Below are 25,536 nucleotides of genomic sequence, written 5' to 3' on the forward strand. Positions count from 1 at the left end.
GTGCTGTTAAAAAGTGATGCAACATGATGGCAAACTTTCTGTAAACAAATCGGTTTGTATTTTCACAAAAAGAGAATAATCTAAACTTTTTTTCACCAACATTGTAACACTATTTTTCAGTCAAATAAAAATGTATCAGCTATTTTTTTGCTCTATTTTTAGCTTCCATGTTACAATGTAAATGAGACAATATATTTACAAATGCAAAAGTATCCACCTTTCTATGACAGACTCAGCAAACACTAAATTTGTCATAGAAACGATTTATTAAAGTGCATTTTAATTTAGATGCTGGGTTAACACATTAGAGACAACGCTGTAGAGACAATGATTCCAGTCAAGAAATAAAGCAATTTGTTAGAGATCTGGGGGATTATTTGTATTTTCCTGGCACATGGAGCCATTTTGTAGCACAATCGGGCAAACATGATGCCTTCAATTGTATTGAAAATGCTCCATGTGTCAAAACCTTTAAAAAAAGTTTGACTTCAACACAGTGATCCAGGTAAGAAGCAGCAAATTGTATGAGGAAGTGTTATGGTAACCCTAAAAGGTTCTCAAAGGGAGATTCAAGGATTTCTCTAACATGCACGAGTGACTCAAAGCAACACTCTGGGTATGTGTTTGACGAAAGGATAACATTACAACGTGATGTAAAAATAAAAAACAATTTTGCATAATAACCCCCTTTTAAAAGCCTTTTTGCGAAGCAACGGGTCAGGCTCAATCAAACGGAGTAAAGCTAGAAGCCTTGCTGATTACATTTATGTAAGATTAATATTTTGTGAAACTGATCAACCAAAATCACTATTGCTCTATGTATGCATTAAAGACATTAGAAAATGTTCTGAATTTTTCATCAGTTTAATATTTTGCGTGGGAACAAATTAGATTTCATCAAATTATTATGAAGATCAAACAAAACCCCCAAACATACTCCTTCAGCAAAAACATAACGGCAAACAGCCCAACATCCAGCACAGAGATGTACTCTCCACATTCCTGAGTTCACAAAATCATAATTATTACCCAGTAGATTAAGTTACAACACCTTTAAATACGTGATGAACGGGGAATGATTCTGGTAAATGGACTGTGTGGAGGTTTGAAATCACTTTGTCAACATTCGATGACGGGTTATTGAAACCAGACGCATTTCTTCTGGTTTCATATTCTGAAGCATGCGGTGCACATAGCAGTGGCATGGCGGTACAGCCAGGTAATAAATCAGTTGGGAGGCTGCCAACACCAGCGCCCTCTAGTGGACGACACGCGATGCATCGCGGGTAAGTTCGGGGTTTGACGTTCACTGTGTTCCACTAAAAGAGTTGTCGTATCTTCAGGGGATGCAGCTAGTGAGTTTAAAACTCTTGTCCATCAGCAGTGGTCACACTCTGCTAACAGCAGAGCTCAGTTTTTGTTTGACGAATCAAGCTTTCTGCTTTAAAGACATTTTTTGCTCACTTCGTTTCCCCTAAATAAATTTTTCTAGATAGATTCTAAAGCACCGCTTTACTTGGCGTTTGTTTTTAATAAAGTTTGACATTTGTGTTGAAGTCTTGGTTATTGGCTGTTAAAAATCCGTCAGGAAGTCGGACGTTTTTGTTCGTACTATTACCTCAAAGTGGGTGAAGACTGTTTGTTCTTCACTCTTGTTCATAGGCATCTAACTCATTTTATGAGATTAAATTAGTTTTTTTTTGTGTTTTTGTTTTTCTTACCAACCACTGAAACAACCGTTCAAGTGTCTGGATGATATTCTACACCAAAAATTACTTTTACTATGCTTTATAAACAACATGGTTTGTATTTCTGTTTGAGCCTCAGGACTAAGCTTACATAATTAAGACAGTTTTCTTTTTTTGTTTTTGTTTCCACCTGCCCACATGTTTGCACTGGTACTTATCTTAAGCCCTTGTGCTGGTAGCAGGTCTGGTTGCTCAAACTTGGGACAAGAATCTGGATAAAATACAGTTTGCGGGAATGAAAAATGAACTGGAGAGTGAAGCATGAGTGAAGGTTCTGTTGAGGCACTGTGCAGACAGCAAAATGAGAAACTGCAGAAGATGAACGGAGAGGGAGGGAAGTTCTGGATGGATGTGTAAAATGGGTGGAAGAGTGTAGTGGGGGGTTGTCCTAGCAGTGATTACATTGTCCATCAGGCCGCAGGACGGCCTGCATCAGCCCACAGGATTGATGTTTGACAGAATAATTAGAAAACTGTCTCAGGCTGTAATCACTGGAGCTCATCTTGCAGAAGATGACTTCCATTCCCTCGCCGCCACACACGCAAACACACAAGTGGGAGGCATCTGTGGTTGACTGGGTGTACGGGACGGCGGCTTGATAGAGTGGTAGGATGGGAGTGTTCCAGTTTATTCTTAACCAGCTGAAAGACTTTATCTGCAGAGGTGGGGACAGCAGAGAACCTCACACGCTGGTTTTACCGAGGGCCGGAGGAGTGGGGGGGACGCGCTGGTGGTTTTAAAGGTGCGCAGTGAGTATTTATGGAGCGAGGGTAGAAAAATGAATTGAGTGGAGTTTTATCGCCGCGGCTGGCAGAACCCACACATTTGCTAACCCTCCCTTCTTTTGACTCGATTAGTTCAGAGCTGCAGACACTTGACACAGTCCAGACCAGCAGGGAGGAAACGTCTCTGCTGGCTTTTATTTATTGCTGCCAACCAATGAGCTTTACATTTTGGAGACGCAGCACGCCATGGAAATGTAAAATATTTGTTCTAAAAGTTTTCAGTGTTCCTGCCTAAATCAACTTTTGTCAAAAAAAAGAGGTGGGGATTTTTCTTTCTTTCTTTTTTTTGTTTTGCAAATATCACTTTTTAGCAGGAGTAACCCAAATCTGAAGTTATTTGAGCTACTTTGCTCAAATAATAGCTTTACAAATTACTAAATTCATGTAAACTTTAGATATTTACTCACTTTCAGACATTTGGTTCACTTTGGTTTGTTTTATGATGAAAATAAAAACAGATGGGGCGTCACCTTAAAGTTTTTTACAAGTACCACCAATGATCAGTGTAAAACAAGACGTCATTTATTAGTCTTCAGCCAATGTTGTTTAGGAAAAGAAGGTTTTGAACGCTGACCAAATAGGTAGCACTTTATTTGAAGGGATGTGCATAGGACTGACATGACACCGTCATAAACATGAAGGAGTCTTTATGAATGTTCATGACTGTTGTCATGAAGTGTCTTTCGGTAAATAACGACACTTTTAATGCAAAGTTGCTTTAAACATTGCATTAAAAGTCAATTAAAAGTGTCAACTTTGCATTAAAATGTCTTTACAAACCAAATAATGCAAAATTGCACCTTTAATTGACTTTTAATGCAACTTTTAAAGTGACTTTACATTAAAGTGTCATTATTTACAGAGTCATTAACATTCATAAACACTCCTCCATGTTCATGCCAGGTGTTATGTCAGTCCTTCAAATAAAGAGTTACCAGAGCATAAGCATACATGAAGGTCAGATTTAAAAATTCAGATGTTACCAAAGATTAGCAGGTCAAAAATACCAACTTACACAATCTGTCGCGATAGGGAGGTTTTGAAAAAATTATAATTTGTCATCAGACTAAGTTACGGCAAAGCATACGCTCAACAGACACTCATTAGATACGCTGATTCAATTGTTTATTACAGAAAGGAAAAACTGCAGAGCTAAGCACATGGCAGCTGCCTAATATATTCAGACATCTAGACGTTTTAAAGATGACTTGCTAAAATGTGAGCCAAACGTCAGAATTGTTAATAAATGGACTTTGAGTGACTTTGAACAAGGTTCGGTTGTTGATACCTGGCAGGACTTTCTGACTGTTTTAGAAAGTGCTGATATAATGGGATTTTCAAGCACAATTATTTATCAGGCTTACAGCGAATGGCCTGACACAGAGAAAAATAATCAGAATGTGCGACTGGAAACACCTTGTTTATGTCAGAGGAAGACCGGCAGACCGGTTCAAGAGGATGAAAAGGCAACCGTACCTCAAATGAGCGGATTTTACAAGAAAGGTCTACAGAATGCAATCTCTGAACACACGACGCGTCGAACTTCAAGTCAGAACCTAAAACTAAAGGCAAAAACACACACCGGCAGCCAATGCTGCCAGCTCAGAGCAAGAAAACGGGACTACATTTCACACTGGCTCACTAAAACTGGACAGAAATAAGTTGGGACATTTCCACCTGGCCAAATAAGTTACCAGTTTGGTTTAGGAATACAAGATGTGACGATCTTAGGTTGTCAATGATTAGATAGTGTTGACAGTCTCTTAATCATTGTTTATTCTTCATTTATACATGTCTTAAAGGCATATTCCATGCATCACAGTTTTTTTGCTCTTGTACTTTTGACATAAAAAACCCAAAGTACCCTAGATGACTGGTGCATTAGTTGTAATGATTGCAGTAGGCAGTAATACAGTACAGTTGGCTGCAAATTGATTTACCATTTAAACTATATTTAGTGCATTTTATGATCATCCAGCAAACCTCTTTGTGTCACAGCAGCCATGAGCAGAAGGGAATCAAAGTAAAGCAGGATTATCAAAACTATCACGTAGCATCCAGTGTTTAATCGTGCTGTACTTTGGACTGTATAATTATGCAAGAAAGGCATTTTGTTTTACTCACTAATTCTAGAAAAATGTCCGACAGCGACCCTCTCCTACATCTGCTACGAGCTTCACAGAGACTAATGTTGAGTTAGCGAACATTTAGTTAGCCACTCAACTCATTCACAGTATTTGAATTCTAGCAGCGCAGCAAGGATCTGCCACAAAACGTCTTTCTCCTAAATCTTGATGTGTTATGTTTTGTTTTTTTTTCCCTTTATGATTGAAATCGTGATTATGTTTAGATTCAAGTGATTATTAGAAACACCATAAGTTGGGCTACGGTTGTCTTTGAATACATATTGTATATATTTGAGTGGTGTAGATATTATATTAGCACACGTTTGTTGCTATGGTAGTTTTTTTCGCTTCCTGCAGGTAGAGGAGCAGACTTGGGTTGTTGACTTGTATTCTCTCTATGCTTCTTCAATCTACTCCCATCTTCTTCTTTCCCTTTTCTTTTATCCATTCTTTTAGATCTTGGTGTCTATTACATTTTAGATAAACAAAGAGAAATTCCTAAATAACGTTTTACTTATATATATATATATATATATCAAGTAGAGCATCATGACGTGCTTATAGTGAGAGCAAATGTTTCGGGCCTGACCTTGGCACTCGGATAACAATTCTGAGCATCACACTGCTGGATAAGACATGCTTAAATGACAAAAAATAAAAACTGAGACAAAGGTATCTCAATTTTTAGGGGATGCCTTGCACAATGGAGCAAGGGATACCTTTGCATCCCAATTTATCACCCCAATTACAGCTGCCACACTTACCCTACCCGTAAGCCAGAACTGGGTGTAAACTACATGTAAGCATGGTCAAACCTTGAATTAGATAGTGAAGCACTTTTAATTATTCCTTCTTGCCACAGCATGCAGAACAACCTTCAGAACTTCCTGAAGGCTCCACAAAAGGGTCATATGTCATTGTTGGGGGGGTGGGGGAGACAGACATCTAAACGTAAGTTGCAAGTGATTTCAATAAAAAGTCCACTGTCTGCAGCACGTTTTAAACCAATCAGGAAAGGACACAATATCCCTTAAAAAGGGTCTGAGTCAAACATCAAAGAATGTTTTAATATAATTATAGCCAACTCATCCTGAGCTACAATATTGTAGGTTAATCCCATGAAATTGTAGCCCCCCTATTGCCCTCAGGTCAAGCTACACTGATGCTTCTATGAAAAGCATCAAATTTCCTGTGTACATCCTTCAGATCCTCCAGAGCACCACCTGAATGTCGTCATTATCTTTTAATCAAATCAAACTCTATCAAAGAGAACAGAGAACATACAAAATAGGGGACTGGAGTGTGTACTGAAAAAGAAACTTGAGCTTCTTCAACAAAGCCATCCACCAGGATCCATTAAGAATCCATTAGGAGCAGAGAACATTAGGTACACTTGTCCACATTTTGATCCACACAAATTTCCAGCAGCCGGTTCCCTTTATGAAGGATTTTGTGACATTTTAGAGCACTGATATGGTGCGTTTTAATGATTACTATAAATCAGAGCAAAAAGGCCTTTGAGTTCGTTGCCTTGGCAACAAAAACGTCTATAAATCGAATGGCCTACCGCCCGTAGACTCGGAAGAATGGAGCAAGCATGTCATGTCCAGAAAATGTGGGGATATTTGTTTTATTTTTACATCAGTCTGAAAGAGTCCATATTCAAACGCACCTTTGGAAACGAAAAGAAAACAAAATTGCAACAAGAGCCAAGACGAAAATGAACACTTGATTTGGTGGCAGACGCTGCTGTGTGGATCATTTGAAATTTTAGTGCAACAGAAAAACTATACTTCCTGTGCCTTTAGAGGACATCTCAGTTTCCCCACCGTGTTTCACATCGCCTCAGCTGCTTGGTGAACAAGGCAGGCTGCTGTAGCAACAGACAATCATGTGAGCCCAGATAGAAAACGAGGGATTTAGCTGCGTCATGCAATCTGACAACACGGGTTTTTCTACCTGCTGCCACTGACGATGAATGTAGCGATACTAATGAGTGAGTAAAGAACAGGGTTACTATAAACTTTCCTCTGAAATGTTCTAGATTTTTTTTTTTTTTACATTCTGGATATTTAAATTCAAAACTCCAATCTAGATGTGGAAAAAAAAACAAACAATAGGCTGAATTTTGGGCTCCATTTGCAAATATGGGAAAGCGCGGTTTCGCTGCAAATTTTTCAATGTCTGGACAACCTTATAAGACCTCAATTTCAAATTCAACCAAGCAATAAACTTGAATAAGGCACTAAAAAAAACACACACACACACATAGGGAGCCCCTGCAGAGCATCTCATCCTTTGTTTACAAAGATTTAAAACAAATGGCGGGTCAGAACTTTGTTTAGTGTGTGAGTCAGAGTCAATTAAAGTGTGGAGCTCCAGTTTAAAGATGGATTCATTCATAGCTAAAGACTAAAAATGCAATAGTGAAATGAGCATCTTATCAAAAGCCAACAGAACCGATGAGCTAGTCAAAACACAAATTGAGATGTTGCAAACAGAGCGTAAAGGGAATCGACTACAGATAAATCAGTGGAAAAATGATGTTACTTTTCAGAGAGCTTATAAAATCGTATGTTTTAGACAATGTAGTAATAAAGGAAAATGTCTGGAAACTCAGACATTTTCCATATCTAGACTCTTAAAAAAAATAAATAAAGACAATTCCTGATTTTTTTCCAATACATTTTCCAACAACAAATTCAGGCCAAAACCGCAGCTGCACACGCTTAACACAGCAGCTATATGCGTATTGCCAACATCAGACTGATTCCTGGAGGCATAATGCGTGTGTGTTTTCACACGAGCGTCATCTATTCTGACCGGCAGCATAAAAACACAACGCAAGAGCAGATCTCTCAGGAGATTTGACAGGAGGGCGTTTCATGTGAGCCTCATTGTCTTTCCATTACAGCCGATAATAAAGAACCGCGCGGATCAGACAAGAGGCTCGTATCAAATCGGGCCTGGAAAAGCCAATTATAGTGACAATAATCTCTCGCTGTACCGCTGCAGGCATGTCTCGCTGTACAAAGCAACAAATACCTGAAACAAGACAGACTGGGAGGGAAGCTGCTGAGATGAGAGAAGACAATTAAAGAGATACTGTGCGGAGAACAGCTAATTAGGCCTCGCAGCTGGCAGAAAGATTTCATATTTCAACAGCACAGCTTTGGGATTTGGAGGAATTCAGATGGTTTTGACAACTTGCTGGAATATTTAGAAATGTCTGGGCATTCAAGACAAAATTGTACCTGTACTCATTTTGAATGAATCAAGCGTTTATGTGTCTCTGCAACTTTTCATCGGGCCGCGAAACAGTTCCATTAACGTTTGTAGAAGCAACAGAAAATTTGCTTTTTTTCTTAAAAAGTGAACAGATGGTTAATCTTCTTACCCCGAGCACAAATATGTGGTGATACTATGGCATTATTGCACAAGCATTTCTTGGGAATGTGCTTACACTGTCTAACATGTCAGCTAATGATGCAAGATGCACTTTGAGCAGGTATCGTCAGACAGGTACCAGGGTAAGGGTTTGGTGCGCTGCTAACAGCCCTAACTTTAACGGAGCTAATTAATTTACCACATTAGAAAGCAGTTAAACTGTGATGCAATCATTAAAAAACAAATTTAGAAGACCATCAAACCCATTAACAGCCAAGTAGCAAAGAAAAAGGGCTGCGTTTTGTTGTGTCAGTGCACGGCTCAGGGAGCACAAATGGCCTCATCACTCGAGTCGCTGAGTGGCCTCACATATGACAAGACGACGCATGAAACAAGAGAGTTCGTGACAGCTGGGGGGGGGTTTCTCCCAACCAGTTTCAGTACAAGAACTAGGCCAGTTTCTAACTGGTTCTATAAAGGAATCTTTATAAAACACTAAATGTTTCTCTCAGTTAACGTTTGACCCTCCCTGCCTTTCGGTCAGAACTTTTGCAGATGGGCAGTGCAACGGGAAAAAGTTTAACCACACCAATTATTCTGCTCAGTATCAGCAAACTTCCTTTCCTAGTCATATTTTAGGGTGGATTCACACCAGCCCAGTTTGGTCCACTTTAATTGAACTCTAGTTTTTTGGCCTAGAAAGTTCGGTTCATATGTTGGAGGTGTGAGTGTGCAATCAAACTCCAACGCAATGGTCTCAATGGTCCGCCAACAAACCCAGGTATGAGTTAGGTTGAAGTGAACTTTGGTGCGGTCTGAATGCCAAGCAGACCGAAGACCACTCCAAAAGCAGGAAGCGCATTATAATGCAGGGCATTCTGGGTAAATAAAAACAAAGCAAGCGTGTGAGTTGACAAACGAGAAATCCTACAACTGCTAAAATCTGACAACGCTCCTTTTTGTTTCCATTTCATGAGGGAGGAAGTTGAGCTCAGAATCCGATGGGTTCAGTATCCTATACCAAACCGAATGGTTTGGTTTGTTTGACACAAAGCAGTGTGAAAAGAGATCCGCACCAGCTGAAAATGTACCCTACTGTCTGGTGTGAAAACAAAGCACCGAAGCAGCTCATCTCTGTGTGACCTCCTTTTCCAATGGTACCCGGTAACAACTGAGACATTTTTCCATTGTTCCAGCAAACGGCTGGTGCTGAGACTGCAGCAGTTTCAGAGCCAAATGACAGCCAGATCCAGAGATGTGGCGATTGAAACACAAAGAAACTGGTGTCAATTTAATACTGGAAGAGGATTCTTTGGGAAACAAAATACCCTGTAAGACTTTTGTTTTTATTTCTTTCTTTTTTCTTTTTTTACAAAACCAGCCCAGTAAACACTACTTCTGATCATATTTTGAAAATCTAAAGATAATAAATGAGAATCGATGACAGAGGAAGGTGTGTGGATGGACAGACGTCTAAGTTTTATGTCCATTTAGTCCTCTACAAAAAGTTGCTCTGCCACATGCAGATCCCCTCTGTCTGCAGCTTCCACAGGCTGTATTGGTACCCTCCCCCTCTCCGGACTCTACCCGACCACCAAAGTGTGAACCAGGTGCTGTGATGACAAAATGCTTCTGGCAGCAATAAGAGAACAAGGAGCGCACTGCTCAATTAGCCTGAGCTCCAGTCCTAGATCCTCTATTGATTTCAAGAGAATGAGAAATGGCAGACAGGGGAAAGCTCAATCAGACATAACCATGGGACTCGTCTCTCTCCATTTCTGACTGTACATGTGTGTGTGGGCGTGTGCACGCACGTGTGTGTGTGTTTGTGTGTGTAGGGTTATGTGAAAATCAAATGGGGACAAATTGATGCCAAGACAAGGTGATGAGGTGGGGTGAATACATTAGCAATCTATGCCCTTTATTCAAACATAACGGTTAAGTAATAACTCTGTTGACTGACGAGGCAGCAAAAAAAGCCAGAAGTGTTCAAAAGCATGCAGTGCCCTTCTAATGCAGATCAAATGGAGAAGAAGATGGACCAGGCATTAGTTCCCAAAAGGGCAAATCAACCCGAAAGGTCGGCTGCATCTCTACCCATTTCCATCTCTTCTTTAAATTAACCTTCGGCACAGAGTGCAGACTCTCAGTGTTCGCCCTTCACGTTCTGGTTCAACCCTCCCACAATGGTGGAAAATTGGACATTATTTCTTCGATTCCCGACCATTAATCTGGATCAATTGGCAAGAGCAGCTCTCCATCAATCTTACGTTTTATTATTATGCATTTTCGAAGAGAACATTGGAAGTTCTCACCTAGTAATCATCATACTCCAGACCGACCATCATTCTTTCTTCATGTCGATGAAACACGCTCAGAAGTTGCTGATGTGAACGTAAAACGAAGGGCGCTGATAGAAAATATTTATAAATATAACTCTATTAAGATATTTATATCAACAAGGCAATAGTTTATAATTTATACCTGTTCTACAAAGTGACTCATTGTGTTTTTGTACTTATCAGAGGGCTGAAGTCAGAGCGGACGCTTCCTCACAACGCTGCATTTCCCCTCACTGCAGCTCACCACCAGTGTGTTCAACACCATTTCTCAAAATTGATAAATTATGCAGAAACACAGCTACTTCCACACTAGATTAAGCATAAAATACCAGAGGTTGGAGGAAAATAAGTTTACTCCCCAGTAAAATCAAATTAAACTGTTTATACATCATATCTATATATATCTCCATATACAACTAAATCCATCTACAGAGATCTGTATATTCTTCAAGTTGTTTTACACTAGCTTTGATCATACGTCCAAGATGAGCTGAATTATTTAATGCTGCTGACTGCTTTAGATATTTCCTCTTTAAATTTGCGCATATCAATCTTTTCCTCTTTCCTCATGAACCCTGACAAGCTCCAGATGCACTGGAGCCACCGCCGTGTTTCTCTGTTGGGATGGAGACAAGTAATTATAAATCAGGATAACAGGGAATGCACTGCAGTAAATACACTGCACTAAACTAAATGCTTTTTTATTAATCATTGTGTTTTTGTAGGAAAATTGCAGTTTTGCAAAGTGCGGGCAGGAGTGTTTCCCTTAACTTTTTGATGTGTGTAAACAAGACAAACCTCTAATCATACTCGTACTCATGATGGATTAATCATTAGACGTGCGCTTCGGTAAAGCAGCACAACTGGGACATAAACTTCTACCCTTCCCGTCTCAAAGGCTGGAATGTAAAACCTTGAAACCCGCAGAAAGAAAACGGATTTCTGCATCCGAAATGGAAAAAAACAAAAACAAAAAGTGCACAGAGTAAACCGGGATGTAGCATTTTATGATGCTCGAAGTGAAAAAGTTTCATGGACTAACAGAGAGTTAGCATTATTACGGGGATTGGCTTAAAACACAACACTAATCTTAAAATGTACAGCGGTGGACGACAATGCGCACAATGCCGACCCTATAATGGTCACTATTAAGCTTTTACTGCCCTGTAAGCAAATCTGCCAGGAAAACCATTATATAACGTACAGCCTTCCTTCTCCCGTAATGGCAAACCAATACAATGACCAACACGGCACATAATTGAAAAGAAAAAAAAAAAGAGAGAGAGAAATACATCAACCAGAGCTACTGCTCCCCGAGAACACACAAACTGTCTGCTTGTCAAAAGCAATGTTCACTTCTCTCGTAGCCTGGCCTCAATATGGCAGCCCCAGTGTGTCGGCTGGACTAAGTATGCGTCCCCGAAAGGCTGCTCCCCTATTTAGTACTTGTGTTATATTATTCCGCATGCCGAGAATGAACTCCATTATCGGGGTAGTTTGCTTTCTTCTCTTTCTCGCTCGTACTGCTTGTATTTATTACACGTGGGAGCAGCATCTCCCACAGGCCCGCGGCTCCAGACAGAGAGGTGATTTCACTCGGCTCCGAAATAAAACAGCTTAGGACTTTTACATCACATGCGAGTCTTGTGATTAAAAGTTGATGCGGGTCCCAGGCGGGCCGCATGTGCATACGAGCGGCGGCGACACGAGCCACATATTTGCACCTATTTACATGTCTTTGTGGTGAAAGTAAGAGGGCCGTGTGATTTCCAGTAGAACAATGTGCTTTAAAGCAGCAGGGAAATAGCTTTTTAGCACACAGTTGTTTTATGTCTTCCTTCGTCTCTTCAAAGACAAGTCGGCGTTGCTGTTCAGTGTTCAGAACAGCTTTCGCAGCCCAACTTGCTCAGAGTGGAGCTTCTTCCGTCCCGCGACATCTTGGAACGTCGTAGCACGTCGTCGGACGCGGGATCCGACATCGGCTACCAGCCGTGAAACTAAGAGTAGCTCCTCGCTTGTGAGCGTAACAGGACTGAGCAAGATGAGAGGCTACAGGGATAGAAAAGGAGAGACACAAGGAGGGAGAGAAGTTCAGAGAGGAGTTAGAAATACATGAAGTAAAAAAACAAAAATAGGAGACAGAATGATGAGAGCACTAATGGGGGCATTTTGACACGACACGGTAAAAATGTGCAGTCATGTCCAAGTAAATAACTAGTGGCAAATGTCATCTATAAAAAAACGAATAAATTCTGTAGAAAGGTAATCTTAGGGAAAACAGTAAGAGTCTGGCCCTGTGGACAGGATGATGGGATCTGGAGTGTCACCGTGAGGAGGAAAGCGGTTAAAAACGGACCACAAGGTAAGGCGAAGCAAAGCTACTGAGATGGAAAGAAGTTCAATTGTGTGCCATTTTGTTTCAGGGCCGTAGGGGATAGAGAACTGTGGGAGGCACCTTTTAAAGTTACACATAGTGAAGGAAAAATAAATAAAAAATGTTTCAATTTATGATGACTGTAATGGAGTTCATCACAATGTGACGTGTGGGCTGAAAAATGTACATACACTTCAACTGATATTTGGTTGAGTGTTCAGCCAAATGCAGAGAAACTATCCACCAGTTGTACCAGCATGTCTGAAGATTTGTCCTACTACAAGCTCAGGTTGAGGTTTGACATATTCTCAAAGTGTTATGTTAGCCTGCTTGATCCATTAGGAACAAAAAAGCTACTTAGCTACTGTCCTCTTAGAAAACCCAATTTTGTAAAGCATGAAAACAATTAATTTAAGGCGAAGAGCAAGAATGTGATGCTACTTCATCAGGAAATAAATCCCTGCCACCTGATGCTGAATAGTTTGCACAGTTAGTTTTAGTTTAAAACCTTCGCCTTGACACCTCCAAACATTTTTCTTGACATTGTGGCCCAACAACTCAATCTTTGTCTTCTCTCCTAGTAAGACCTCTAGAAGACAACTGGCTTATCCGTGTGGACAGATTCTTACAGCGCTTGAGTGGGATTTTAGAGTCAGAACCCTCTCAGTTCACGCTATAGTCTACAATCTACAGACCGTTTGGGTCAGGTGTTTAAAGTGGACAACAATAACACAAGTCACGCTTTAAAAACTAGTTTTAGGACAGGGGTCCTCGTGACTCGAGGGCCGGCATCCTGCACGTTTTAGTTCTCTCCCCTGTGGCACCAACAACCTTTTCAGCAGGTCAATGTTCTTCTTAGGCCTTCTAACGATCCATCATTGGATCCAGGTGTGTTAAACCAGGGAGAGAACTGAAACATGCAGGAGGCCGGCCCTCCGGGACCCACTTTGGGGTCCCCTGATTTAGGATGTTCTAAGTTGTTTTATTTTTAGTAAGTTTATATTAAGGTACTAGAATGTATAGGCATTCCAACCTGGATGGAAAACATCATTAAAACCATCATGAGATTCATATCAATGATTAGTGTATCAGAAGCTTTCAAAAATAAAAAATAAAAACAGAAGAGAATCGTCACAGTAAAACCAAGCTAAAGTGGCGGTCGCATCCGTCCAACTTGTTCTTGCCGCCGAAGATTTTGATTATGCAAAATTCGACACGGCAGAGACAGCTGAGGTAAAACCGTTAGTTTTGATGTGAGTAAACTGTATTTGTTTAAGTGACTTTGCAGCTGAAATTGTTTCATTCTTTCATTATGTAGCAACATGAAACCTTCAGCAGCAACAACTCCACACAATAACATATTTTCACAATGATCTCGTGTACCGTATCGCATAAAACCGGGTCAATTTGCTCGTTTTAATATTCTTAAATGCACTACCAGCTTTGAAAACAACACATTTAACTTGCCTTTTAATTCGTCTGTTTCTACTTGGTGTCGTTGTTGCTCCTTCCTCTCAAATTAGTTTTTTGCAAACTCACCGAGGAGCAGCCGTGGGAGGCTGAGCTTTCCCAACAACACACCCAACGAGGAAACGTGGCCCCGACTCCGTCAGCAGAACAAACCGTTCTGAACGGCTTCGTCTTCATGAGGAGTTCCCTCCTGTTGCACAATGCTTCTGCCTCCGAAAAAAACTAAAAAAAACCCACAACAGATGAGGTTTTTCATGATCGTGAACAGAAAACATGTTTAAAGGGGAAGAAACCAACGCCGCGGTTTAGCCCCTCTCCATCGCAATAATGACTTTTCAATGCCGTGGCGATAAAAGACGAGAACTGAAGTTTATTCTTACATTACTTTAAATAATGTATTAGTTACATTATCACTGTGGACTAAACAGCAGGAAGGCTGATATGGGGGGTGAACAGCAATGCGAAGGAATTCCATCACATACTGTAGCCCATAGAAATTACAACAACAACAACAACAACACAAAACAGCCCTAAGCCTCGACAACAGCATAAATGTCAAGCTGGACAAAAAAAATAAAAAATAAAATCCATCTGCCACTTCCTCTATGGCGCAGACACGAGGCAATAACAAGGTCATTTGGCTGTTGGTACAGCCTTTGCTGCTCCTGCTCTGTGCCTACAGGTGATCTGAGAAAAACCCCAATAAATTCAGCTATTCTGTCAACAAACTGTTCGAGACGCGGATATGAAGAAAGCGCAGCTATTTATTTCAGCACGGAAAATAAATACGTCTTCGCATAAAAAGGCTGGGGGGCCTCAAGTCGAACAAAGCCGAATGGTCTGGTGGAGGCAACCGAGCTGCATAAAACTTCACAAATTTAAAGCCAGAACTTTGCTTCCAGTCATTTTATTTTCCCCTTTTCCTCGGTTTCATTACGTTTTGGAGTTTATTTCCTGTGCATGCAGCGTCACAAAAGTATCTCCACTATGTACGCGAGTTTCCTTTTCCGTTTACTTTTGTGAAAATATGAAATCTTTACGGTAATGGATGCTTAAAGGGAAGATATTAAGGAGGTGAACTGAGAGAGAACAAGAAGGCTTTGTCATCTCCTGCCTCATCTTTGCTATGCAGCTGCAGACGCTAATATTACTTCCACTCCTCTCAGCACAATGACCCAGAGACATCAAAGCAGCATCTGACAGGCAGGGAAAAGAGACAGAAAGAGACAGAAACACACACACACACACACACACACACAGAAAAACAAAGTGTGACGAAGAGACTGTGGTGACAAAGACGACAGATACCAAAATATCTGCTTTTTTGTGTGACGGTCAACACACTTGGACCTTATTACAGGCCAATTCCTTGTTCGTATGGGTTCTGTGATTTACATGGGTCATAAATCGATTGAATGTCGCTGCGACTGAAACGTCACAGAGGCTAATGACAAGAATGAGAGAGACATTAATGGATATCCTCACAGTGGGCACCCAATTCTTTATCTTCTTCTGTGACAAACCTATACTACGCACCATGACTGATGCTCACCAAATTATTAATAATAGATGAACACCAAGTAATGAGAATACATATACTGAATAAAACTAATATAAATGAAAAATTCAGGAGAGAACTGCGTAAAGAGCAGCTGAGACCCGATCCATTAAATGTCATGACATTTATTAATTAAGGAAGCTTTGTACACAAGTCTTGTTTGCAATTAGCTGGAAATGGACTGAAAAAGATGACAAGGTAAATTAACAACCAATCGGTCAAAAACATGAAGTAAACATTGTTGCAAATGTCCTGGACCTTAAGCAAACTCCTCTTTATCGTCAGGAGGAACAAAATGTTTGATATTTTCAGTCTGTTGATGCATTTATCAAGTTAGATATATCTTTAAAAACCAATTAGGGTGTGCTGTGGTGGCATAGGGGGTGGCGTCCGCGACACGACCAACCTTTGCCGCATGTCTTCCCCACTCTACTTCCCCCTTCCTGTCAGCCTACTGTCATATAAGGGACACTAGAGCCCACAAAAAGACCCCCTGGTGGGGAGAAATAATAAAAAAAATAAAATTAAAGGCGGTTTTCCTAACAATGGTCACCTCGCTGCTGGATATCCTGCAGACGCTCCAGTAGGGACAAAAATACCTTCATTACCAGCAAAATCGTCACATTATCTGATAAAAACAAAACATAAAATTGTTATAGTAGTTTCAGGACTTTTCCCCAGATCCTATTTTTGTACTTTCTGTGGTATCCACTATGCTTGTGACCAAGTCAGTTCTGTAAATTCTCTAATGGAAGAAAATTGTCAATTGATTGAACCCTATTGCTCATATGATTTATGATGACCCCGGGCCGGGAATCGAACCCAGGACAGTGCGCCGCTATGCTTTAGTAAAAATATGTCATATTAAAGTCCATCAATCCCTAAATAAAATATCTTTGAGGATGGGATGCTGTGTGTGTGTAAAGGCAGAGAGTCAGTATCAGAAAACAACTCGGCGAATATCAGGTACAAAATGTCTTAATAGTGAAATCTCTAATAAATCTGATATATAAGTTTAATAGTTGAGGGCACTTTAAAGCGACCTCACCGACTCTTCAAACCTCTATTTGTTGAGTTCACCAAATCCACGGTGCGATTTAAACATCTATTTTTAAGTAAAACAAACAGTAAAAAAAGAAAGAAAGGAAGCAAAATGTAAATGCAAATGAGCAGCTTGCTCAAATTATGAGATGATTAACATTCCCTGTGCAGATCAGAGCAGGTTTCCCAGATACCCGGGTTGAAATGCTAATGGGGCCTCCAACTCTCTTTAATGTCAATCCTGTTCGACTTTTCTCCTCCAGGAAGGGAGGAGCTTCTTGTTGCTATTTCCATCCGCAGCAGCAGGAGGGACAGACAGGAGGCTTATTTCCCAATCTGCATTTGGGGAGACGGCCCAGGACACGATGAGACGAAGGAACAGGAGGGTAGGTCCTCTTGTCCACTGGGGAGCTTCTTTCCTTCTCCTGCTTTTTCTACCATTTTCTCTCCGCAAATATCCAACCTATTTTTAAAAGCTCATTACAATAATCACGACCCTCCATATGGGGAGGGAGTGACGAGTGAGACCCAGTCTTTCCTGTTGATTGCACGTCTTTTTCAAACCACCGGATTCTTGTTGCTCCATTATTGGGTTTTAAATTAGAAGGGCAAATCGATCAAAGAACAGAAATGTGATTTGACAGGCTGATTAGAGAAGAATTCACACAGTTAAATATCTACTAGCTTTAGTTTAAATTATACTTTAAAGCAATAAAAGAAAGCACAGAATATGTTCCTATGAGAATGTGCACCTTTTCTGCATTTTTAGGAATCCATGATATATCCTTACAGTAATGTTAGCAAAATATACCTGGAAATAATGAAGAGAATCGGACTGTGGTAAACTTGATGTGATCATCGTGAAATTTACGTCTCTACTCTGAGAACCGGTGGCTGGTTCCCAGGCATTCCCACAGTGTTTAATGTTGCTCGAAATTGCAGAAATAGATCAATACGGCACCTTGAAGAATCAATGTTCAAGGTGCCGCCTCCATTTCACCTAATTGTTGGGAATTATAACTTATCTTAGAAATCTGGGATTGAAACGGTGTACAAACTTATGTTATTTTATTTTATTTTTTTTAAAAGACAGGGAGGGGAAGATCTTAGTTCTACTCTTTCTAAAAATTTACCATTTTAGTTTTTACCACAGTACAGCTTGTGTAAAAATGGACAACGGAAGGACAGAACCGCAGCAGGTACACAAGCATTTAGAAAAGGTCTTACAGATATAGGAAAAAAAACAAGTCAACTATTCTAAATTAGACAGCAAAAACATAACATGGTATTCTTCCCTAATAAAGGAATAAATTTGAATTAAAACGAAGGATTTTTCCAGAACTTTCAGGATGAGAGATGCAACAAACGGTGCGTTTATTTTGAGTCTTCCTAAGAGGTTCCAATAACCGCGTCTGGGACTGAACTCGCTTTTATATTATTTCGGTCATCTTCTTAGTACTCAGAGATCCAAAGGCGCCCAATTCATAACAAATTGGGCTTTCATTGTTTGAAACACCTGTGAAGTTCTCCATTTGCAAATTGCTCTTTTGCACGGGTATGAACTCAAAGACCCTTTGTCGCAGCTAAACATGGTAAAGTGTTCCTGAGATCGCATTTCGACACCTGCGCACGAGGTGAAAACAACAGCAAACAAAGCCATCGCAGCTCGTAATTAGAGTGCGACGCGCACGCTGTCGAGTCACAGATGTGTTTGTTATTGCCGGAAGGTGGTTTTTAAAAGCTGGACTGATTACCAGCTCATTTAAGTCTGTATTCCACACGTCAAAGGGCCGCCGACTCAAAAGGCAACCGCAGATCAGTGCTGGGATACGGGGGGGTGACAGCAGTGAGGGAATTAGTGATGTGATAACTGTCAACACACAATCAGCCGTGCAGTATAGTTACAACGCTCACACTGTTTAGACTGGACTTATTAGATTTCTGAACATAGAGTCGAATCGGTTGCAAAACAGCCCAAGCTGTCACTCACTTAGACTCCCAGAAGCGCGCTTCTGATTGACTGTGCTTCTTTTTTATTTGCATTTTTTGATAGGCGCATAATGATGGCTATTGAAACAAGCCTTTGACATCCAAACATGCAGCTGAGAATGGAGTTCGTCTACTACCGGCAGCCAAAATGATGAAATATGACGACACAAAAGCCCGTTCTAACTCTGTGAAGCACGGACAAACCAGAAGCCCCACTAATGAGCGCTATTGTCTGAGCATCAATGGCAATCGCCAGCCAAAAACAAAAAAACACACAGTTTTTGACAAGAAACGTGACTTATATAACAGTAAGAGGTCGTCAAGCTGAATTTCTTTAATGTTTGAGGCGACGATGTGAGGAAGCGGATTCACTGATGGGCTTGATTCATGTGGTTAAGCTGTGCGAGAGAAAGAGAAGCAAACCACTTTTGTTGACAGTTAGCTTTTACCTTTGGGTCGGCAGTCAGCAGCTTAAAAGCCTCATACACCTGCCTCTCCTTGACTCCGCCCCCGAGGTCCAGGAAATTAGCCGGTTTTCCTCCATGGAGGTCAATGATGTCACATGTTGCCATGGCCAGACCGGCTCCGTTCACTGATAAAAATAAATACAAATTATATTACATGAATAAATACAGTATATATATATATATATATATATATATATATATATATATAAAGCATAGAAAGACATCAGCAGAAGTAAACAGGTACTGAGCACCTCAATAACTTTCTCTGTAAATATTAGACTTGGAATTCAACTCAAATCAATATAAATTAGTCCATAAACTGAGATATGGGTAATCGATTGAAATCTGTCAGTGCAAATAATAATTATATCTACTACATTAGTCCTACTTGTTGACCTACAAAGGTTTCTCAACAGCAAAGTAAAATAACTCAGGATCTTCTAAACCTTAGAAGGTTGAAAAATATACTAGTGACAGCAGCTACAGAATCTAATGGTGAAGACATTTATATGTATGATCTGAAAATAGAAAGTACATCATTTCCTCACACACCGTCTTCAACCAGGTGCTTCCTACATCATTTCTCTGTAAAGATGTGTAAAAAATGACCACCACAGTAATACATTCATTTGTCATGGCCTCTTCCACTCTCACTGCACAAGACTCCACTACTGGACAAAACTCATATTTAGTAGCCCAGTGAACGTCTTTCATGTCATAGCACACATCATGATTGATGGAGAAATGGCGTCGTTCATTGTTCTTCAAAATAAATAAATAAATGAATAAGTAAAAATATATAAATAGTGGGGCTGTCTTGACATTGATCCCAAACACAGAGGCAAAGAACTGAAGACAGTTAAAAGGAGCGGTCGTCAGAACCGTTAAGGTTTGATGACACACGGTGTGGAAGAACTGGGCAAAATTACATCTAAGCAATGAACGTGACCAGATCCCTCAGACAAGTGACATCTGGAAAGTGTCATAAAAAATTTTGAATATTTATTAAATACTTGGGCTGCACAGTGGTGCAGTTGGTAGAGCTGTTGCCTTGCAGCAAGAAGGTCCTGGGTTCGATTCCCGGCCCGGGGTCTTTCTGCATGGAGTTTGCATGTTCTCCCTGTGCATGGTGGGTTCTCTCCGGGTTCTCCGGCTTCCTCCCACAGTCCAAAACCATGACTGTCAGGTTAATTGGTCCCTCTAAATTCTCCCTAGGTGTGAGTGTGTGTGTGAATGGTTGTGTGTCCTGTATGTATCTGTGTTGCCCTGCGACAGACTGGCGACCTGTCCAGGGTGAACCCGCCTCTCGCCCTGGACGCAGCTGGAGATTGGCAGCAGCAACCCTCCTGACCCCATTTGGGACAAGGGTGAACAGAATATGGATGTATGGATTATTAAATACATTTCAGAGCATGTGTGTAATTTATTTCTCTGTATCTTTTTCACACTAAAGTTAAAAACTCAGTTGTTTTGCTTTCCTTGCAAGAGTGATATACTTGGATTGTTTCAGAAATCAAGCTTGAAATTCGTGTCTTATTAGTGATACAATTAGTGAAAAAAAAATAGCTAAGATTTTCAATTAAATGAGACTCAGCTGTATTTTTTATGTTTTATAACAGACTGCCTGACTGTCTGTACAACCACCCTGCTGGGTTGTGCAGGGGCCAGTGGCACAAGTACGTCTTACCTCATTTGGTTTAGACAAGCTGAAATTGCGTCCTGGCAAGCTCCCCCTCCGACTGAGGTCTCAGTAAAAAGGGAAATTTGCTTTAACAGCTGTCACTTTGGTGCCTTACGGAGCTCTCAAGAAAGCTGCGGGGTCTTAAAAGCTGCTGTTACTTTAAGAGAGTGGAAGCAGGGGATGCAGAATTGGGGGTGTGTGTGAGGTGAGCGGGTGTGACGAGGGTGTTAACACACAGCTAATGTGTTTAGGAGGCTATGGGGTAAGGAGCGAGAGCACCTGTTAGTGCTGCTGTACACTGTAAAAGCTTTGATTTATGACAAGAGAGGAGGCCTTTAATGAGAATGCTAACAATCTGGCTCACTGGAGACTTTCTGGGCGGATTACGGCTAATTAGAATCCATTGGTTATGGCAGCGCTCGTTTCTGGAGTCTTCAGAAAAGCTGCTTGTAACGTAGACGAGAGCTGCAGCGGTTCCCTTCACTTCCCCCTCCCCATAGCTTTTGCTGTAAGACGGTCAAAGCTATTTGCCAGGAGGTGTCCACCTACTGAGAGTGACTCGTTTATTTGTTGGTGTTTGTGTGTGCAGGTGAACGCGTTGGCGACGGGGCTCTGTCCTCCTACCAAAGCAGGCAATGTTTCCGTCCATTCCGATGTATTTAAGATCCCACTTGGCTGCCTCCATCTCCGTGGCGTCGCTCTCCGTCATGTCATCCATGGCGAACACATCTTTCTGACGGAACTCGGCGTTGTCATCAAAGTTGATCTTGGCATCGAAGCAGACCACTAGGAAGATAGGTGGGCAAAAAACAGAAAGGACGGCGAAGGCGGAGTTAGGAAGAACACAAGCTGGGAAATGGTAAAGAGGAAAGGCAAAGAAGGTTGAGGAACTGGACAAGAAATATGGAAACCAATTACGATTTTTAAAAACATTTGATGATTGAGCAAAGGGAAATATCTCCTTTTTCCTCCCAGGTTGTGGTTATTTCAAAGTTTCACTCATTAACTTATGTGCTTTTGATGCTGATAGACGTGTAAATGGGGAAAAAAATACATACGTTTTTAAACTAATTTGAAACTAAACAACAAGGCCTACATGTAACCAGTTTTATCAGTGCTGTAAGGTCGGACATGATTTGTTGTGACGGGGTAAAATCTCATCGTCAGACGAATAATGAGGACTTGAAATGTAACCCCGTTAACTTGAGCTTGAGTCACTTTGTGTAGATTTTTACTGTGGGAACAGATCGAATGATGTAAATTATTTCAACATGTACATTAAATTTGGCAAATTTGCAAGCTACAAAAGGGTAAGAGCATGTGTGAAATTTAAGGATGGTAGTTGCAATAAAATGTTACTGTACCACACCTGGATCTTTGAACACACCAGAGGAGTGAATAAAAATACTCTAACAGAAGCAATTTTAGGACCTAATATGGCACGACTCCAGGATGTCTGTTTTTAATCAACTTTTTTTTGGGTCAGCTCACAGACATCAGGAGAATCTAGGATTTATTTTAAACTGATGCAGAAACCGTCACCCTGAGAGAGTCGCAGCTCTCTTATGCTAACATAAAAACCATAAAGCTATTTCACAGACACCTTAACCGTGACAGTCACAAAGAGAAGGTCTGAATTAGGCCTAAACTGACAAACCCAAAGACAGGCGCACACACCTCCAAATACAAGCCAGTTAAAGGGAACTGGGCAGAAAGAAGATTCAAATAAAACCAAAGAGCATCAAAACAACAACATAAATATTTTAATGCAGTTGCTGTTATAATGGAGACAGCGGCAATAAGCCTTAAACCTGGTCAGGACTTCTCATGGGAACCCTAAAAGGCAGTGCATGTACTAAGAATGAAGCATATGAGAAACCCATTGAAAGCTGCGCTGATCAGAAAATAACCTTCTATCTAAATGTTCCCAAACACAAAAGGGTTCAGAAGACAAAGCTAAAAGCCAAGCTGCAGGTCTTCCTTATCCCTTAATGTCGCTCGTAAAGATGGCCTGGCTTTTCCTTCCTAAGTAATATTTCATGAAAATTGCACAATACCAGTTTAATGTAGCACTTGGCCAGCGTCAGCGTCATTAGCAGCCAGCAGTTTGATTAAAGCAAACCGAGAACAGAGCTAGTGTGAATGCAGCGTAGTGCAGAGTGGTTCAGCTCGCAGCTAAAACACGTTGATCATCATCGAGTCGTTTTCTTTGTTTGTACTGCCGGATGCTTTGTGCATCATATCAATAGTTGCTTCTGTGGACTAAAGCGGTAAGAGGCTAAAGTGAGCTGTTAAAAAGAGAACCTATCTAAGGGGTTTTGTAACCTTTAATTTCAATTTGTCCTAATCTCCCTTTCATGGAGACTGGAGGATTCCTGGAGCCTCCTCCTTTATTAGTCACTCAAGTGACTAAACTCTTGATAATTACTGAGGTCTTAATGGGGTTTATGGAGTCAGGCCCAGAACATCCATATGTACCAATAATAAATTGGCTTTGGGTTTTAGAAACATAGGAAAATATATCTGAGAAAAATGTAAATTATTTATAATACTAACTTAAAAGAAGTCTTCTGATGTCTGTTACTAATCTAAATGCAGCTCCAGGCATTTTCAAGGCCTGGAATTACCCTGATTCCCTTTTCTCAAAAACATATCTAATTGACAGATTTCATTTTTTTCTTTTTGTTTGACTGCTTTCTGAATCATATTGAGACTGTGGTACGTCAGAGAAGCATGAGAGGCAGCCTTTTTTTTTTTTGTTACTTCTGGATGAGCTTAAAAATCGCTATCAGAACTGAAGCAGCAGCCTGGTGTGAAAATACAGAGCTCTGCTCCCTGAAGCCATCTGTATTTTGAAGCAGATAAAGTCATGTTGACAAGTGGCTGATGTCAGTGTGCTGCAATTAGAGCACACTTCACATTCTGCAACGCGTTCAGGCCCGAGACGATAGCATCTTCGCAACTCGCTGCGTTCTTTCACGTTATTTTATTCAAATAAATACAACTCTGGAAATCATTAACATGAAAAATAAAATAAGAATGAAAAATAAAAATAAAAATGCAAAAGAGCCTTTTCACTGTGGAACGCGGTACCTTGTCCTTCGGGAGTCTCTCCGAGCGGATTGACTTCGACTTGAGTGGCGTCGACTTTCAGGAACAGATCATAGAGCCTCTTAATCTGATCCGCTGCCTGCAAAGTCCACAGACGACAATAATTCGCTGATGGTTTGACTCGGAGCACTCTGCCCCCACCGAGGCCACTCAGCTTCTGCACACAAGCTGCGTGAAAACAGGGCAAATCGGCTCCCAACATCGGCCCCGTTAGAGCCCGTTCTACATCGAGGCGTACATGCAGACAACAATTGATTTTCTATATTCAAAGACCAGCTACGCAAAAAAAAAAAAAAAAAAATAAAAAATCGAGCACAAATCAACATGCTTCGATTGTTTTTTTGTTTTTTTTACATATATACGATTATGGCAACATCTCTGCAGCTGCAACATATTGTAGCTATTGATTTAATGTGTTGGGTTTTTACGTCCGAACAGCGCCTTGCAAACAACCTGATTCGTCTTAAACTTTGTTACAAATATAAACTTCTGTTTTTTGGTAGGACTTGATGTGACAGTCTAATATGTAGAATGCATCAGTAGGTAATAGGGCAGGGTGAAACACAGATTTATGGTTGCTTTTTTTTTTTTTTTTTTTTTTTTTGCAAATGAAAATCTGAGCATTGCGGCGTGCTTTTTTTCTTATAAGCCAGTCCTGCTTTAAACGTCTCCACAGCTTCATTTCTGCTGTTCTTCTAACGTTGTTTGTTTTCTCTAACAAACTGTGGAGACTTCACAGAACTGCTGTGAGATAAATGGCATTAAATTTGCTAACCGGCTGACTTTTAGGAAAGTAACTGGTCCCACTTTATTGTCATTTTGGGGCATCCGGAACAAAAAGATGCACACCACACTCCTAACATTTTCATTTGTGGGAAAAAAAATCTTGAACTGTGTTGTCACTTTACTTCTGCTTTAAAATTACACACGATTCAACCGCACTTCAAGTCCATATAAAACACACAGAAGTCCGTGGCTGTGATGTGAAAACGTGTGTGCGACATGACTGCACCTTTCTTCTTTAACTGCTTGAGTACGGCAATCAAAAGCAAAACTGATTCCACAGCTAAAGTGATGGCAATTTTGTCCTTGTACAAACTGCACAACACTTTTTCTACTCCTGTCTTTAAAAAAAAAAAAAAAAAACAGCCCTGGCATGCTCTGAACATCTCTCCTGTCCTCAAATAGCTTATTGGAAGCAGAGAAGTTATTTTTGAAGCGTTTTAATTTTATCGGAATGAAAGAGTCTGGCAGCCGACTCGGAGGCAGCCGGGGCAAAAACAAACTAACAATGCAGACATTTACCCAATCCTTTTCTATTTTCCCTCGTGCCTGTTGAAAATCAATGCCCTTTCAACAACCTGCAAATGGAAAAGATCACAAATAATGTGAGGAGTGGAGGGTAAAAGAGGGCATGTATTCAACTCTAGTTTGTCTGATTTATATGTGCTTCATGT

General features: G+C 40.6%; 1 protein-coding gene across 1 annotated transcript in view; it reads right to left on the bottom strand.

Moving 5' to 3' along the window:
* The window catches only part of suclg2 (succinate-CoA ligase GDP-forming subunit beta), a 111,357-nt gene that overhangs the window by 28,688 nt on the left and 57,133 nt on the right, over positions 1-25,536 (bottom strand). Inside the window, exons 7-9 of the mRNA XM_044122735.1 lie at positions 24,062-24,158; positions 21,593-21,754; positions 19,270-19,412 (exon numbers count right to left, since the gene is read on the bottom strand). Coding sequence (XP_043978670.1) covers positions 19,270-19,412; positions 21,593-21,754; positions 24,062-24,158 — 402 coding nt within the window. The remainder of the gene's footprint in view (positions 1-19,269; positions 19,413-21,592; positions 21,755-24,061; positions 24,159-25,536) is intronic.

The sequence above is a fragment of the Gambusia affinis genome, linkage group LG07 (genome assembly GCF_019740435.1).
Source record: "Gambusia affinis linkage group LG07, SWU_Gaff_1.0, whole genome shotgun sequence".
NCBI classification, from domain to species: Eukaryota; Metazoa; Chordata; class Actinopteri; order Cyprinodontiformes; family Poeciliidae; genus Gambusia; species Gambusia affinis.